The 18,707-nt window shown below is 32.1% G+C and overlaps 1 protein-coding gene across 1 annotated transcript; it reads left to right on the top strand.

The window, feature by feature from the left end:
* The first annotated feature begins 1,379 nt into the window (after nt 1-1,379).
* LOC132624589 (uncharacterized) lies at nt 1,380-2,126 on the top strand. The gene is made up of 2 exons (XM_060339346.1): nt 1,380-1,610; nt 1,854-2,126. The coding sequence occupies exons 1-2, from the start codon at nt 1,380-1,382 to the stop codon at nt 2,124-2,126; spliced, it is 504 nt and encodes a 167-aa protein (XP_060195329.1).
* Nucleotides 2,127-18,707: the final 16,581 nt, after the last annotated feature.

Below are 18,707 nucleotides of genomic sequence, written 5' to 3' on the forward strand. Positions count from 1 at the left end.
AAATGCAATACAATGTAATCGTTGTAAAATAGAATGTTTTTAATGAAGTTGTGTGTTGTATATAAATCTGTAACACATGCAGTAATATTAAAATACATGAGAAATACAGTAAAATACATTAAGAAATACACTGATAACAATGAGATTAAAATGAGAATACAGTCAAATACAGTCAAAATATATACAAAATTAAATTATGTTGGTTTTATGTATTGTTTGCAATGTCTGTAACACATCCAATAGTCACATGACAGTGAAGTATACTGAATATACATCATCTTTTCCATTTACTGAAAATGACTTCATACTGATCTATGTTTTTTTTATTTGTTTTTATTTTGTAGCTATACACTCGTATGTATGTTGCCTGAATGTGAATGGAAATTCCAAGCGTCAAGTGTTGGAAAATCTGAAATGTTCAAGGTTAGATCTTTCCATGACGAACATACATGCCCTTTGAAGGAAAAAGTGTATTCACAGAGGCAAGCAACAAGTTGGTTTATTGGGGAATCGGTTGTTAAGCCGAAAATAGTAAACCATAAGAGGTGAGTCAGCCCTGGGGATATAATAGACGACGTCAAAAATGAATTCGGCATAGATGTTTCTTACATGCTGGCCTGGAGAGCTAGAGAAAAGGCTATGAATGATTTGAGGAGGGAACTAGCTGATTCATACAAGAAATTACCGGCATATGTCTATATCCTAGATAAAACATATCCTGCATCACTTGTTAAAATGCATAAATCATGTGAAAATGAGTTCATGTATTTCTTTGTAGCACTCAAAGCATTCATAAAGGGATTCGAGTGTTGTAGACCAATAGTGGTAGTGGATGGTGCACACCTTAAAAGCACGTATAATGGTACATTTGTATCTGCAAGTACTTTAGATGGTGCAGGTATGTGTAATTCTATGTGTTTAATTTCAGAAATACATACATATAGTTCTGATTTATCTATATGGACTGCTAATATAGACTGAAATACATTGTAAATATAGATTACATTACTCTAAAAAATATTATGTATATATAGACTGGAATACACTATAAATATAGACTGAAAAAATACATTGTTTATGATTAACTTTTTAAAATGCAAATGTATATACGGGTAATATTCTACCACTGGCATATGTTTTGATAGATTCGGAGAATGATAAGTCCTGGACTTGGTTCTTTGAGCAGTTCAAGCTAGCTTATGGGATTAGCGATAACATGGGTGTCGTATCCGACAGACATGAAAGCATAATCAAAGCAGTGTCTAGGGTGTATCCTACTGTTCCTCATTTGGCCTGCATACAAGTCGAATGATGAAGCATTGAGTCCTGTGTTTTATTCACTTGCCAAGGCATACACATAGGATGAGTTCGATAAATTGATGGAAAAGATTGAGAATGTTGATATTCAGGTAAAGGAATATTTGGATAATGCTGGAAGGGAGAAATGGGCTCGGTTGTATTCACTTGTTAACAGAGGATGGACGATGACTTCAAATATAGCGGAATGTATTAACGGAAAACTAGTAGCGGCAAGAGAGTTGCCTTTTTTTATTTTCTTGAAGAAGTTAGGAAGATGTTTGGGAGATGGAATTGCACAAATAGGAAATATCGTACATACACATTCTCAACACTTTCGAGACGATACCAGAAAATGCTCTCAATGAACAAGTATAAATCGTTACGTATGAGGGTAAGTTTTATCTTAAACATAAATCTGGTTTTTATCTGTGAATCTATTTCTCTGTATTTATCTGTATTTCGTTGTATTTAAATAACTGCTCTTGATTTTTCTTTTTAACTTATGGAACCTAATATACAATGTATTTGTGTTGTTGAATGTGCATGGTTCTTAGGTTGAAGCATCAACTGAATATGTTTATACGGTGAATGATGGACCGAGGCATTTCATAATTGATTTGAAGAAGAAAACTTGCAGTTGCAGGATGTTCCAAATGGACGAAATACCATGTTCATATGTCTGGGCTGTATTAAAGAGTAAAAATCTAACGGCTGATGCATATTGCTCAGGCTTATTCAAGCCAAGTACAGTGGTGAATACGTATGATGTGCCGATTGATCCACTTCCCGACGAGAGAGTGGAATGTTCCAACTCACATATTGGATGAAGTTGTTCTGCCACCGAGATACAAGAGACCTCCTGGGAGGCCAAAAAAGAAGAGGGATAAGCCATTAATGGAGCTGGTGATTGGTAAACGTAGGAATGCTTGTAGTACATGTGGACGTCTTGGTCATAACATGCGTTCATGTGGTAATGAGCCTCTTAAAAAGAAGAAATAAATGTCTAGTCTTTATTTGTGTTGATTTTTTAGGACACTTGTCCGAGGATGTCAAATAAAAATGAATTCATCTTGAATTTGTTGTTTCTTTACTGTGATGTATTTCACTGTGTTCTACTAGAGTAATGAACTGATATGTTCAAATAAAAATTCCAATGAAATACATTGTTCAATACTTGTACCTTATATATGACTTTATGTGTGCAATGATTGTTGTGGGAATACATTAGATTGATACTGAAAAAGTTGACAAAATTAATACAATGGGAATACATTAGACTGTTTTGTACCTTTGCATATCTTTGTATTTCTCTATAATTCATTGGATATCCTTGTATTTCAATATAGTCTGAGTGTTGTGAAATACATTGAAATATAGAGAAAGTATAGACAGGTTAATTAATGCATTTCTGCTTTTTGAAAAAACAAATATACCAGATATACAATGAAGAACAAAACGAAATGCGTACTTATAAAAAACAAACACGAAAAATTGCAGACAAACTACAATTGTATTATATAACATACGAGATGACTAAAAAAAAGAATACACCATACTTGTTGTATTCTTAACAACAACAAAAAATATTGTCTAAAAGTAACACTAACTGATCCAAACACTGATGTTCAACATCAAAACACATAAAAAAGGTCTTGAACTAAACAACATCTGCTCTATCCGACATCTACTCTACGCCATCTAATATATTCACTGCAGCGTAATCAACTGAAGGTCAGACTGGTCTTGGTGGTTGCTCGTTATCACTTAATGCATTCTGGTTTGCCTTCTCCCATGCATAGTAGCATAGAAGTGCACCATATCTCTGACGGAGAAACTTTGCATCAATTTCAGCTGGAATGCCTTCACTCGAACTCAAGTGTTCAGTAAAAGCTGTCACATACACACCACAATTCCTGAAAAAATTGAACAAAATTTTATTCGTGATTTACTAAATGTTTAGAAGAAGAAAAACGGTATTGAATCTGTATTTCAAAAAGAAAAAAAACATGCATGCTTCCAGGAGCTTGTTGTGGTAGGTCGTCTCAATTAACAACATCAAAATTGTCATTCTGTGCTATGTTTTTATAAATACATCTAATGGTATCAATCAAAATACATGGAAAATACATTAAGAAAAACATTTATAACAATGGGGATAATAATGAGAAAATACGGTGATATACAGGACAAAATCAATGATAAATACAATGAATTACAGTAGATTACACTGGAATGATGATCTACATGACATTATACTTGAATCAGAAATATATTGAAATATAAGAAAGTATATTTGGAAAATACAAATGATATACAATGGGATGCAAATGAGAAATCTGTGATTTAAATACAGTGAAAATACAAAAAGGAATACATGTGTAAAAAATTACCGGGTGTTTGTCGTCTCTAAACATCCCCTCCATCAAAACATCGAATTTCAATTTTTCTTCAATAGTCCGCCAATTCAAGATTCTTGGAATTAAGTTCCTCGACTTAACTGCAATATTGGATGGGATTTTTGAACAATATTCATACAACCAAACTTGCATGGCAATTAGCATCCCATGAATCCTGTAATATTGCTTGAAGTCGGCATATTTCTGATTGATGCTTGTAATCAACTCTTTAAAGGACTCTTTGCCCCAAGGATAATCTACATATCTCCGTCCTTTACAACATCAAAATGTACCATAGTTATGTTTGAACAAATAGGCTCACCGCAGTATATGAATGTATTTATAAAATACAATATGGCCATCTTGACTGCGTCCTCGCCTTTGTCCTCCCAATCTGTATTGTTGAAGCACTCTATTAGTTGGCCTCTTTTAATGTGATCAGATGTTCCACCTAAATATTCATCCATAAGCCTATTTCTTTTCGTCTTATCATATACAAAGTCATTTGCGTCGGAGACACAATTCAACCCACTGATTAGTGCAAATTCTCTAATGCTAAAACGCAATACTTTTCCATTTATTTCAAATGTAAGCACTCGTATGTACTTTCCTTAAGCTCTTTAACCATGAAGCACCTAAAAAACTGTGCTTGTACATCTATATGCTGCATTCTGAGATATTTCCCAAAAATGGAGTCTGCAAACATGTCTATCTGTCCAGCACCTTTTAGTTTACCCCTGATATCACTAATTACATTGACGTCCGTGTATCTTTGCATAGATGGAGCCACAGCAGGCTGCTTCATGACCAAAAATCTAGAATCCTGGAAAAAACATGTAAAGAAAAAAAAATTTAGACACTGAAATGTTATGTATTCTCACAGAAATACACAGAAAATACATTGAAAGCACTTAGAACTGTCAAAAAACAAATTACACACAAAAAAATCACAAAAAAAAAAAAAAAAAAAAAACCCAACTGCCAAGTCATAACATATATAAAACACAGTGAAATTCACTGAGAAACTATCAAAATCAAATTAAAAAACAAAAAATCACAAATATACAAAAACACGACTGCCAAGTCATAAACTCTATAACACACATGGTCTATTTTGAAATACACTAAAATACACTGAAATACAATGAAAGTATACTCAGAAACTGTCAAAACCAAATAAAAAATAACAAAACACAAAAACAAAACTTCCAGGTCATAAAACAGTGAAAAAACACATAATATTTGAAAATCAAAAGAAATACGAAAAAAATTACACTTAATACATGGAAAATACAGATCTGGTGAATTGAAATACATTCGTGAAAAAGAAAAATACCTCTCCATCATCTTCCTCAGCACCTGAAGGTTTTTTTCGAACTACTTTTTTACCCTTACTTGCAGAAACAGGCTTCGTAACCTTTCTCTTCTTCTGTAACGACACTTGAGAAACTTTTTTTTACTGGTATTGACTGTTTCCTCTTTGTTTTTTTTATCAACATGAGAATCATGATATTGTTGCGTCCTTCTTGGATCATTAATTTTTTGTTACGCGTCTCAGCATAAGATGAGCCTCCTGCAATGGCGTTTTCTTGTTGAATAATTCCTAAAGAGAAACTAGGACCATCTATTATATTTTCTATAGCTCGAGTTTTCATGCCCGGAGAGCCGATTTCAGCCATTGAAATTGAATCTGTGAATCTTCAGCAAAAACAACACTAAGAATCGAGGATTTATATGTTAGAGAATGACGAAATTAAAGCAACTGTGAATTTTACAACAAAAAAAATTCAGCAAAACAATATGAATTAAAAAAATTCAGCAAAACAACATGAATTTTACAAAAATACACTGAAATACAATGGAAAAAATAAAAAACGAATAAAAAATCTTACCTATTTTTGGTAAATATTTTACTGTAAAACTGTAAAAATAATGAGTTATGGGAGAGTGAAAGACGGAAGTGATAATGGAAGATGTGATAGAAACTGATTTGAATTATGGAAGAAATGGGAGGAATTGGGAGTTAATTGCGTGTATTTTGGAAGAGGGAGTATATTTGGGAATACATAAACGTGTATGCGTGTAAGTAGGGATATGGGGGCTGCACAATTAATTAGTAAAAAGTGGGGTAGCTATGGATTGTAAAATTTGAAAAATATAACTCTAAATCTTAAATATTAGAAAGGGTAGTTACTATCTATAAATAAGTCTTAGGGGAAGCTACACCAAGTAAATTTTACATTTAAATTTTCTAAACAGAGTCGATTAAGTGATTTGGGTAAAAAATATTAAATGTTTTACTTAAGAATTTAAGTTTAAAGCACGGAAGACCACCAAGTTTAATTACCTAAAGTCATGACGAAGTTTTAAGAAACAGTCATATCAAAGAACTTCAAACTCCTCTCTATATTTGTATGTCTATTTGAGTTTGATATCGTTAATTACATTACTGATTAAGATTTAATTGTTATAAATATTTAAAATTTATTGTATTGTTTGAAATTCTTATGAAGTTAAGAAAATAGATTTTTGGAATTTGTGGTTTTTATATGTAAATAAAACATTTAAAATTTGTGATTTTAAACATGGCATAATATATTTTATGTGATTAAAATCTTCTCATTATGGATAAAATGAGAAACTTAAATTAATTATTTCCAAATTGTCATAGCGGAATAACGGTTAACTAAGTAATTTATTTAATTACTATTTGGGATTTAATTTCTTATATAACAACTTGTGATTTATTATATAAGTACCGCAATAATATAGTGACTAATGAAAAAAGCCAAAAAATATAGAAATGTTGTAAATATTAGTGATGGATATCCATTTAATATACTTGAAAACCATGAATTACTTGGCCACCAAGTTGATTTCATGAATTTCAAGCTATTATCATGTTTTTGGCCACCATTTTCCTCCTATAAATAGGAGGTCCATTTGATGAATTGAAGATGAGCAATAAAAATATCTCTCTCTCTCCCAACTTCTTTTGCTATATTTCTTGTGTCGTGTACTTTTAATATTATTTTATAACACGTTATCTGCACGAGGCTCTAATACAAAATATAACAAAGTTTTCATACATCACGAATTTGGTGCGTAAACTATTTGGGTGTTAGCCACCATTAATAAGTTTTCTCTTTTCATTACCGATTGACTCTTCGTTACCAGGTATGTTTTCTTTAAAGTCATAACCGTGGTATTTATTTCTCAATCTTGCGGGTGAGTAAATGAATCTGCAAAGATTCTTTTCACATGCCTTTAGCCATCTTTAATTTCTCATGGCTTAAACATTAGATGTATGAATATTATTCATTTTTCGTTTCTTGAAAATCTTACTACTTTTGGACATTTATTAAGCTCTGAATTGCATAAAGAAAGGTTCTTGAGGCATGTATCTCTTGTTATGTTAAGCGGCTAACGTCTGCAGTGGCGGCAAACACAGGTAAAGTAATTTATAATCAGTTAAACTTGTAAGATTAAGTGGCAGTATTTTGTAAGTTTATAATGAAATTTATTTACGTCTATAATCACCAGAAGTGAGAGTATTTTGATGGGCTTGTTGTTGGGACTAAATATGTATACCTCAATTTGCTCCCGAAGTAGCATTATCTTAAAAGAGGTTATAAGCTATCACGATTTGATATGCTTAAGACACGTTCAGATAATTATGTTTTATTCCCGAAGAATGAAAACTTTTGATAAATGTTGCAAATACAAATTCATTCTCTGAAGTGAATGTGATAGCTATATAGTAAAGCCTATAAATATCAACGTGTATTTGATTGTGAAAATACCATGATTCATCTCCAGAAGAGGTAGAATAATTGAGAAGAAATATTCTGAATATTATGTGTTTTTCTGCTGAAATACTAAACTCATAAAATTGCTCCTCGAGTAGCAAACTTTGGACTCTACTCCTGAAGTAGTAAAACTTTGAGCTCTACTCACGAAATAGTAAGAGTCTGAATTCTACTCCACAAGTAGTAAGACTATGAATTTTACTCCTGAAGTAGTAAGGCTTTGAATTCTAATCCTGAAGTAGTACAACTCTAAAATCTACTCCCTAAGTAGTAGAATTCTGAAATTTACCCTTGAATTAGTAAATATTTTTAAATGCACTCCTGAAGCAGTAAGACGTTGAAATTTACTCCTGAAGTAGTAAAACTTTAAACTACTCCCGAAGTAGTATCCCTTTAAACTTTACTCCCGAAGTAGTATTCCTTTAAACTTTACTCCCGAAGTAGTAAAGCTTTAAACTTTACTCCCGAAGTTGTAAAACTCTGAAACTTTACTCCTGAAGTAAAAAGAATTGGCAGTATATCTGAGACAATATTAGAAGCAATGTCTTCTTGTGCTTGAGCAAAATATCGAACTATTGCTGAACGTCGTATTTCAAGCCCATTTGGATAATCAGGTTTCGTTTCCCGAAGTGAATGAACAAATACCACAATCTATCTCCTGCAGAGATAAAATACAAGGAATATACATGCTATTTTTTGTGGTATGAAATTAAGACATTGCAACACGTACCTGTCGTACGTCGAAACATATTAAAGTATCATTCTAAGGCAAAAGGAAGCAAAGTAGAATGCTTCTCCTATAACCACATTAATACATTATGGTTGGTTGTTATTGATTTCCTTGAAGGAAATAAACATTAATGTATCTCTTCCCGAAGAATGTGATTACTATGCGATTGCCGTTTTGATACAAAATATTCAAATGTTAATGGCTAATCTCCTTGAAGGATATATTTGAAATACTGAAGTTTATTTTCATAATTTGTAGTTGAATATTGTCCTTAAGTTTCCATTTGATTACTGTTTTATTTCATGACACCAGTAGTGTCTAACAAAATTTTCTTTTGTGATACCAAAAGTAACTAAAAATATATTTGGTAGTACAAACTAATAATCAAGGGCAACAGAAGAACCAATTGTTTATTTACAAATATCATGACACTAGCAGTGTCCAAATAATATCTGATTATGATAAATAAATTGAAGTCTCTTGAAGATGTCATATATGTTAATAGCATTCATCGTAGATCGTAATTGGTACGATTAGAACGTAGTAGACCTGAAGTTTACTAACAATAAAACTGGTTATCATATGGAGACTACAAATGATCGGAATATTAAATATCTTCAAGTTACTACGGGTAAGAAATACGCATGTGAAATGTTACCCGAGCATGATGAGATCACATACCACGATAAACCAGAAGTTTATTGATATACAATTTCATGTAATAGTAAACCAGAAGTTTATTAAAATAAATAGCACTTGTCATGGTAAACTTGAAGTTTACGGGTACAGATAATTTTATCAGTTGGCAAGACCATTTTGATCGTCCTGATTTAAATCTAATGTGCTAATTGAGTATTAAAATCATATTGAAGAACTAGAAGATTCTTCAAGAATTTGTTTGTGTTGCTTGTTCTCATGATAAGTTTATTACACCAGCTAATGTTGGGACTGAATCCCCTAAATTCTGAAAAATATAAAAGGTGAATGTGGGCCCGTTCACTTGCAATGTGATGTCCTAAATAGATGCATCTATGAGACAGTCACATGTGCATTTATTGTCAACCTGCAGTTTGACATTTACGAAGTTGCTTGCTCAAATAATTGAGTTGGAAGCACAATTTTCAGAACATGTAATCAAGAAAATTCATCTTGATAATGCTGGTTTATATCTAAGCTGGTTTGGCATTAGATGCCTCCATAATACAGCTAAACCATCGCTTATAAGAACAGAGCTTCAGATGTTGGTCCGAGATATGATATATTGCATACAACAACACTTGTATGCTTCGGATCAATAAATTTTGATAAATTATCCCCTCATACTTGGTTCAGGGTCAGGAACTAGATATTTCCATCTTATAGCGTTTGATGTGCGGTATATGATTAATGGATATACCATGATGCACACAGATGGATTTTCCCAAAGAAAATGGTGATATATGTCACTAACATAAGGGGGAGAGAATAAACAGCTAAGAAATATGTTGTGAATTATCATCAGTATGATCCTCAGATAATTCAAGTCAAATGTTGAAAGCATGCATGGAGCATGGTAGACCAATCGGTTTCAAATATAATAATCCTTGAAAAAGGAATGAGCAAATGATCATAATAAGGAGGCAATGTGCTCTTGAAGAGCTACGACATAACACTTCATAAACCTTATGAAAGGTTCAGGTACCTGAAAATAATAAAGGGATGAGATTTCAGTAAGTTATGTCGAATTGTGAACCAATACAAATGATATATCATCAATGATATCTTTGATACTATATAGCGCACAATATAGTATAAGGTTGTGAGGATCAGAATTCTACGTCTCTTAAAGCATGTTGACATAGAAATAATTAGCAAGTGAAATGATGCATCTTGGTAAGCGATCGGACATGTAGTCCAGACATCAGAAGATGTCACAATTTATACTGATGGAAGTTGCCACAGCCTATATGGCTTACTTGACAAAATTTATATGAAAATTTCTGAAGGATTCAAAATACCTGAAGTATATACAAATTCTTGGGAAACTTGTTTATAATCCTTAAATGGATTAAATGAATCAAGCTTGATGTACTGAAATAGCCTTAATGTATATTCATTGATGAATGGTACAAATACACTATGTTTACCCTTGTCTCTTATGACAGTCAGAATCTTTCATATGAATATTGTTGGAGCTCTTGAAGAGTTTACAAAAGCAGTACATTATTTGCTGAAAGAATTTGAAATAAGAAAATTGAATTGGTCCTGAAGTACGATATCTTTATGCAATTGATGCACTTATATAGCTTGCTATAACTACGAGCATGATATAATTTACTCCTATATGGAGATATTGAAATAAGATCAATTGCATACTACTAATGAAAGTATGGCATGAATGTGTTTATCCTAACAAATATTGTCAAGTGTTTTGGATATACAGGGCATTCATCTGATCGACATAAGAGTTCGATCCAAATATGTTATCTCTTCCCATGAAGGATTACTGTTCAACCATGTTATTATACATGACAGTCAAACCGTAGAATGATAACATCAGATAGATTATGAAGCAAGTCAAGAATGTACTTGACGTAATTTTAACAATATTATATGGTGATGATGCAACTCTATCTAAGGAATGAAGATGGAGATTATCAGCCAGGTCGTTTGACAGATCTGATCACAAACACAGTACCAACCTCAAGATATGATAAGTTGGTATACAAGATTGGAGTACATTATCTTCAAGAATGGTGATATTGATGTGCAACAAATCCATTTGAGTGACAATCCTACAGATTTGTTCACTAAATCTTTGCCAACTTCAACTCTTAAGAAGATGATATTCAAGATTAGAATGCGAAGACTCCGACATCTGAATTTTGGTCTTCGTCAGAGGGAGTGAAATACGTGTTGCACTCTTTTTCCCTTAACCAAAGTTTTGTCCTATTGGGTTTTCTTGGTAAGGTTTTTAATGAGGCGGCTCTCAAATCGTATTACTAGATATGTATACTCTTTTTCCTTCATTAGGACTTTTTCCCACAGGATTTTTCCTAATAACGAGACACATCATCTATTAATGGACAACCAAGAGGGAGTGTTGTAAATATTAGTGATGGATATCCATTTAATATACTTGAAAACCATGAATTACTTGGCCACCAAGTTCATTTCATGGCCTTCAAGCTATTATCATTTTTTGGCCACCATTTTCCTCCTATAAATAGGAGGTCCATGTGATTAATTGAAGATGAGCAATAAAAATCTCTCTCTCTCTCTCCCAACTTCTTCGGCTATATTTCTTGTGTCGTGTACTTTTAATATTATTTTATAACAAGAAAGACTTAAAATATCATGAGGGCAGCAGTACATGAGCCAAACAGTCACAAATTCGGGAGTTAAATATCAAGTTGAGGTATTCAATGTGGGACCGGATTTATAAAAATAAAAAATATGGGACCCAAGCAGACATTTCGAGGGGATTAAAACTAATTGATAAACAGTATGTGTTGAAAAACACTTTTAGGTGTTGAATCTAATATTATAAATAAGCAGCTATGTGTTTAGATAGAATTATTGAAACTGATAATAAACAGTTTATAGTGTGTTTGCCTGTTTGGTAAAAAAGGTGTTGACAAACATTTTTTTCGTTAAAATAACTGGAATATTCATATATATAAAAGTATTTTTCTGAGGAAGAATGACGGAATAGAAAAGGGACAATTAAAAACTTTTGTTTGAGGAAACATATATATTTCAAAGTTTAATTATACAAAAGATTTTAGAGATAAAAACAGTAAAATATTTGTTCAAACTAAAAGTGCTTATAATTGTAAAATCATAAGCTGGGGATGAACCAACTTATGACTTTTAACTGATTATAGCTTATAAGCATGACTTATAATCACTTTTGGTGTTTACCAAGAGCCTGTTTGGATGGGCTTATGCCTATAAGCTGTTTGGAGCTTATAAGCTAAAAAAAATAAGTTGGGTAGTCTAACTTATTTTTTTGACTTATAAGCTGTTTTAAGCTTATAAGCTGCTTTAGATAAGCTAAGTCAAATGGGCCCAATTATTTTTTTGAGCTTATTTTAAGCACAAAATGACTTCAAGCTGGCCAGTCAAACATTCAAAAAAACTAAAAACAGCTTATAAGCAACTTATAAGCCAATCCAAACGGGCTCCAAATACATAAAAGCCAAAAAATGCGTATAAATTAGTTTAACCAACTTTTAAACCTAGGCTAATACCCTCTTATTAGTCACATACACATGAAATAGTCAGAGAAAATATTAAACACGTCAAGAGAGAAGTGAAGGGAGAAAAAAAATAAAAAATAAAAAGGGAGAAAATAGGATTAACAATTCATAGTAAGTATTTCTTTTAACAGAGTTTGGGAGAAAAATCTTGTGTAGTTTCTTATTGTTTAGTTGTAATTTTTCCTTTGTTTCTTTCTAATTAATTTAATTTACAAGGGACCTTTTACAATGCGAACATAAGAATACCAACTCCAATCTTATGTAGCGAAGAAGGTCAACAAACTTGGGAACTTCTCAAAATGAAGTGCCTAATGAACCCTATTTTATTGTTTCAGTTATAGAAGTTGTATCTCAAGTTGATTATACAAAGCACCTCTTGACAATGGAAAAAGAAAAAGGTTGTGCATGTCAATGAAACTTGCATAGTCAAAAAGGAGTTCACAAATCACAATAGAAACATAAACTTTCTAAAATTTAAATGCCTAAAGAACCCAAACCATTGTCAAGTGTATGTATTCTAAGCTTGATTAAATCCTGCCTTTGCAATTCTTAAATACAATAAAGCCCTTTAGTTCATATATCCGATCAAAACACCCTTGGCCTTCAATTAAATTTTGTTAGGAGCTTTTTCATCTTTTTGGAGCAGATACATGAGGTGCTTTACTTAAGAATTCCAATATAAGGGAGAAAAGGTACTAAACAAACTTAAAAAGAAGACACATAAGTTCATTTTCTTTACTTATTAATACTAGCAATGGTGCACACTCAATGCATGGGCTATTATTTAATTATCGCAAAATTCCCCCTTCCCCAGGTGGCGTGTTGATAGAAATAAAAAATATACTAAAGATAATTTCGGAGACTTTCCTTGAGGTTTCGACTTATTTTACTTTATCCTCCCTCTTGTGTGGCGATTAATGTAACAAAACTATTCTAAAACCTAGAATGGACAATTTTGTCCCTTATATGTTAGATGTCCTTACTGAGTTCTCTATACTAAAGATAGCAAATGATTATTATACGATCAATAGATAAAAATTAAACTAAAAGAAGTAGTGCGTCTTGCCTTTTTTTCTTGTTTGTTTTTTTTTTGGAGCCAATGGGTGTTTTGGAAGCTTGGGTCACATATATTTCAGTGACAAGAAAAGGAGACCAAAACGTGTAACAGCTTACATACAATTAACAGAGTTGTTTGGAGTTCACAACTGTCGGTGGATTTGGATTAAACTTAGATTTTCCAACTTGCTAATTATATTGTCTCAATCTTTTTGGTCAAATTTTCCCGCACAGGCAAAGAAGAAGATAATATAAAGACAAACTCACGTTACATCAATGTATACCGACTTACTATGTTTATGTAAGAATAGAATTTCATGTTTTCTCTTTGTTCTTTTTCTATAATAATAGTAAGGATTTCATGTGTTTATTTTCAATTTTCATCATTATAATTTGAGCTATAATCACATGATTAGGCACACAAGTTGTAGCTTGGTTACCTAGTAATTTTGTGCTTGTAGTGTATTCTTAGGATCGAACATGCTAATAGGCTGTCAATTATTGCAACCATGCAACTATGCCGTCATTTTTATCTTTGCAAAGTGATGGCAACTGACTGAATATTTTATTTTAATGACATTTTAAAATTTTACATCATTACTATATAGAAGTTAAATTTATAATAAAAATTATGAGTTCGGTCAAATTAAAGCCCAAATAAGGTACAAGAGTAGAGGACAGAAAATATAAATGGAAATTCAGGAAATCTTCCACTTTTAAGGCCGTAAGCTTACTCTTATTATTTTTCTCTGATTTACCTCTTTTGAATATCTTAAGATTTTTTTTTTAAATCGTTTGTTAATCACTCAACAAGTTCTCTTCAGTCATTGTCATAGTTTCCGTAAGGATAGAAATGAATGGCTATCCCTCTAAATCAGTCTTCTTCCATTTAAATGGAATCAAAATCGTACATCTTCTTTCTTTAATTTGTCAATATCCTAAGATTGGTCTCCTGTTTGGTCTTTCACGATTTATGTGGTTCTAGTTAAGTGCTCTTTTCCTAATCAGTATTCTTACTAGCACGCAGAAGTGGTTTTTCTTTTCTTATTCTCTTTTCCACACAAACACATGGAAAATAAAAAATACGTAACAACAACAATGGGATGACTATAAATATTTTGAACTTGTTATATTACAGCTTAAAGTATGACAACGGAACTAAGCACAACCTATGTTGTTTTCTTTGTTTCCCCAACATTATATTTCCAAAACAACCTTTAGAAATCATCTTTGTTCTTCTTTGGTACTCTTATGTATTTTCCCACTTAAGATTACGCAAATGTTTTTACAATTTTTCTGTAATTACAAGTTTCAAAATATGTAATTCTATGGAAGATTGAGACTTTTACTCATTTAAGAACGACTATTCAAGACGATTGGAGATTCTCTTTCCAAATTACTCTTGATACACATAAATCCTAATTTCAATAATACCATCAACTTGTTCATGGGATAGTGGAGTAAGATGACAAAAATGAAAAGGGGTAGCCGAAATTGGATGACAAAACTCACGTCTTAGCTTGGTTTAAGGCAAGTAGGAGCTCTAAATAAGACGTAAATTTTTCGCAATATATGCAGTCATTTATCACTAAGGAGTAAGATCAGAGGTTTAGTGATACTTTGTATCATTCCACACAGCAACAAAATAATACTACTATATATTATTACAAAGAATTTAACTTATATATAGTTAGTTTAACAAAATTTCAAACTAACAGGTCACTTTTATCTGTTGCAGCAGATAATCTATCTTATTTTCAGATACCAAATTCTATATTTTGAGAAAGCTTACCTGCAGATATTATTTGAGTGGCCTGATAATATAAAAAAAATAGAATAGTCAATTGATAGATAAAAGCCTCGTTTAACAACCAATAGTAGGAAAAGAATTTTCTCAAGTGAAATCATCCAGTAAGATACTAGACAAACAAGTTAATAAGGTCCAATTGCTCTACTCTTTCCTCGGAAATCGACGACTATTCATGGCTATTAAAGTACCTGACACCAAAGAATTAGCTAGCAAAATGATTATTCGTTTTTACTGATTTAACCATCTTGGATGCAATTCTATAAGTATCCATTCTCTGAATGACTCTTCCTACAAACTCTGCTGATGGTCATCTGACTTCCTACAAGCATTAAATACTTGGAAAACACGAGTTAGCGGGGCTTTCAATATGTCCTGAATATTCACGTCAACTGGCAAGTTTTGAGTTGGTGATTCCAAAAGCAGTCTGATATTCATCCTTATTTCTCATGTATAGTTTAACCAACTTATAAACTTAGGCAAATACACGGGCGGACCCATGTATTAATTTTTGATGCTCGAGCACTCATTAACCGTGGCAGATATTTTACGTAGATATATAGAAACTTTTGAAATTTTGGTATAAAATAATAAATAGCACCCAAAGCAATATATCTTTTGTTGATTTTAAGGTGAGCACCCAGAAGCATTGAATCTTGGATCCACCACTGGGCAAATACCCTCGTACTAGTCACAGACAGATGAGATAGCCAGAGAAAATATTGAACACGCCAAGAGAGAAGTGAAGGGAGAAAATAAGATTAACAATTATATTCATAGTAATTTTTTTTTTAGCAGAGTTTGGAAGAAATTAAAATCTTGGCTAGTTTTCTTATCGTTTCGTTGTAAATTTTCCTTTGTTTCTTTTATTATTAATTCAATGTAAAAGGGACCTTTTACAATGGGAAAAATAAGGATACCTACTCCAATCTTGTAAATAGAAGGTCAACAAACTCAGGAACTTCTCAAAATGAAATGCCTAATGAACCCTAATTTATTGTCTCATTTTTTAAAAGTTGTATCTCAAGTTGATTATAGAAAGCACCTCTTTACAATGGAAAAGGAAAAGGTTGTGCATGTCAATGAAACTTGCGTAGTCAAAAAGGAGTTCACAAATCACAATAGAAACATAAACTTTCTAAAAATTATTAAGTGCCTAAAGAATCCAAACCATTGTCAAGACTCAAGTGTATGTATTCTAAGCTTGATTAAATCCTGCCTTCGCAATTCTTAAATACAATAAAGCCCTTTGGTTCATATGTCCGGTAAAAACACCCTAGGAATTCAATTAAATTTTGTTAAGAGCTTTTTCATCTTTTTAGAGCAGAGCCATGAGGTGTTTTACTTAAGAAGTCCAATATAAGGAAGAAAAAGTACTAAACAAACTTAAAAAGAAGACACATAAGTTCATTTTCTTTACTTATTAATACTAACAATGGTGCACACTCAATGCATGGGCTATTATTTAATTACCGCAAAGTTCCCCCTTACGCGTTGTGTTGAAATACAAAATATACTAAAGATAATTTCAAAGACCTTCCTTGAAGTTTCGGCTTATTTTAAGTTATCCTCCCTCTTGTGTGACGATTAATGTAACAAAACTATTCTAAAACCTAGAATGGACAAGTTTGTCCGTTATATGTTAGATGTCCTTACTGAGTTCTGTTTACTAAAGATAGCAAATCATTAGTATACAATCAATACATAAAAATTAAACTAAAAAAGGAGTGCGTCTTTCCTTTTTTTCTTGTTTGTTTTTTGGAGCCAATGGGTGTTTTAGAAGCTTGGATCACATATATTTCAGTGACAAGAAAGGGGGACCAAAATGTGTAACAGCTTACATACAATTAACAGAGTTGTTTGGAGTTCACAAATTGTCGGTGGATTTGGATTAAACTTAGATTTTCCAACTTGCTAATTATATTGTCTCAATCTTTTTTGTCAAATTTTCCCGGCCGCACAGGCAAAAAAGAAGATAATATAAAGCCAAACTCACGTTACATCAATGTATACCGACTTATTAAGTAAGAATAGAATTTCATGTTTTCTTTTTGTTCTTTTTCTATAATAGTAAGGATTTCATGTATTTATTCTCAATTGTCATCATTATAATTTGAGCTATAATCACATGATTAGACACGCAAGTTGTAGCTTGGTTACCTAGTAATTTTGTGCCTGTAGTGTATTCTTAGGATCGAACATGCTAATAGGTTGTCAATTTTCGCAACCATGCAACTATGCCGTCATTTTTATCTTTTCAAAGTGATGGCAACTGACTGAATAATTTATTTTAATGACATTTTAAAATTTTACATCATTACTGTATAGAAGTTAAATTTATTTTAAAAATTATGAGTTCGGTCAAATTAAAGCCCAAATAAGGTACAAGAGTAGAGGAGAGAAAATATAAATGGAAATTCAGGGAAGCTTCCACTTTTAAGGCCATAAGCTTACTCTTATTATTTTTCTCTGATTTACCTCTTTTGATATCTTAATGATTTTGTTTGAAATCGTTTGTTTATCACTCAACAAGTTCTCCTCAGTCATTGTCATAGTTTCCGTAAGGATAGACGTGAACGGCTATCCCTCTAAATCAGTCTTCTTCCATTTAAATTGAATCAAAATCGTATCCGTCTTCTTTCTTTGTCGATATCCTAAGATTGGTCTCCTGTTTGGTCTTTCACGATTTATGCGGTTCTAATTAAGTGCTCTTTTTCTAATCAGTATTCTTACTAGCACGCAGGAGTGGTTTTTCTTTTCTTTTTCTCTTTTCCACACAAACGTATGGAAAGTTAAAAATACGTAACAACAACTATGGGACGACTATAAATATTTTGAATGTTATATGCTATTGAGTTAGAAGGGTATATTAGTTTTTTCATTAATAATAATTCCCAATCCCAAATTCTGTTATTCTGTTAGTTGAGTCCCAAAGTTAGTTAGTCGGTTGAGCTGGTGGTTAGCATATGAACTGAGCTCAGGACATAAAGGGGGAATTGGATTGTGAAGGATTCATTCAGAAAATACTCAATAATATCTTCTTCTATCACTCTTCTCTACTCTATCCTTGCTATATCACTGTTCAGGGATTATTCTCCATTATTGATCCCTTAGGTATATAGTTTGTGCTTGTCAATTTAGCACGTTACATTGAACTTGTTATATCACAGCTTAAAGTATAACGACTTAACAAAGCACAATCTATGTTGTATTTTTTTGTTTCTCCAAGATTTCCAAGACACCCTTTAGAAATTATCTTTTTCTTCTTTGGTACTCTATGTATTTTTCCACTTGAAATTATGGAAATATTTTTACAATTTTCTTGTAAAAAGTTTTAAAATATGTAATTATATGGAAGATTGAGATTTT

This window comes from Lycium barbarum, chromosome 12 (genome assembly GCF_019175385.1).
Source record: "Lycium barbarum isolate Lr01 chromosome 12, ASM1917538v2, whole genome shotgun sequence".
NCBI classification, from domain to species: Eukaryota; Viridiplantae; Streptophyta; class Magnoliopsida; order Solanales; family Solanaceae; genus Lycium; species Lycium barbarum.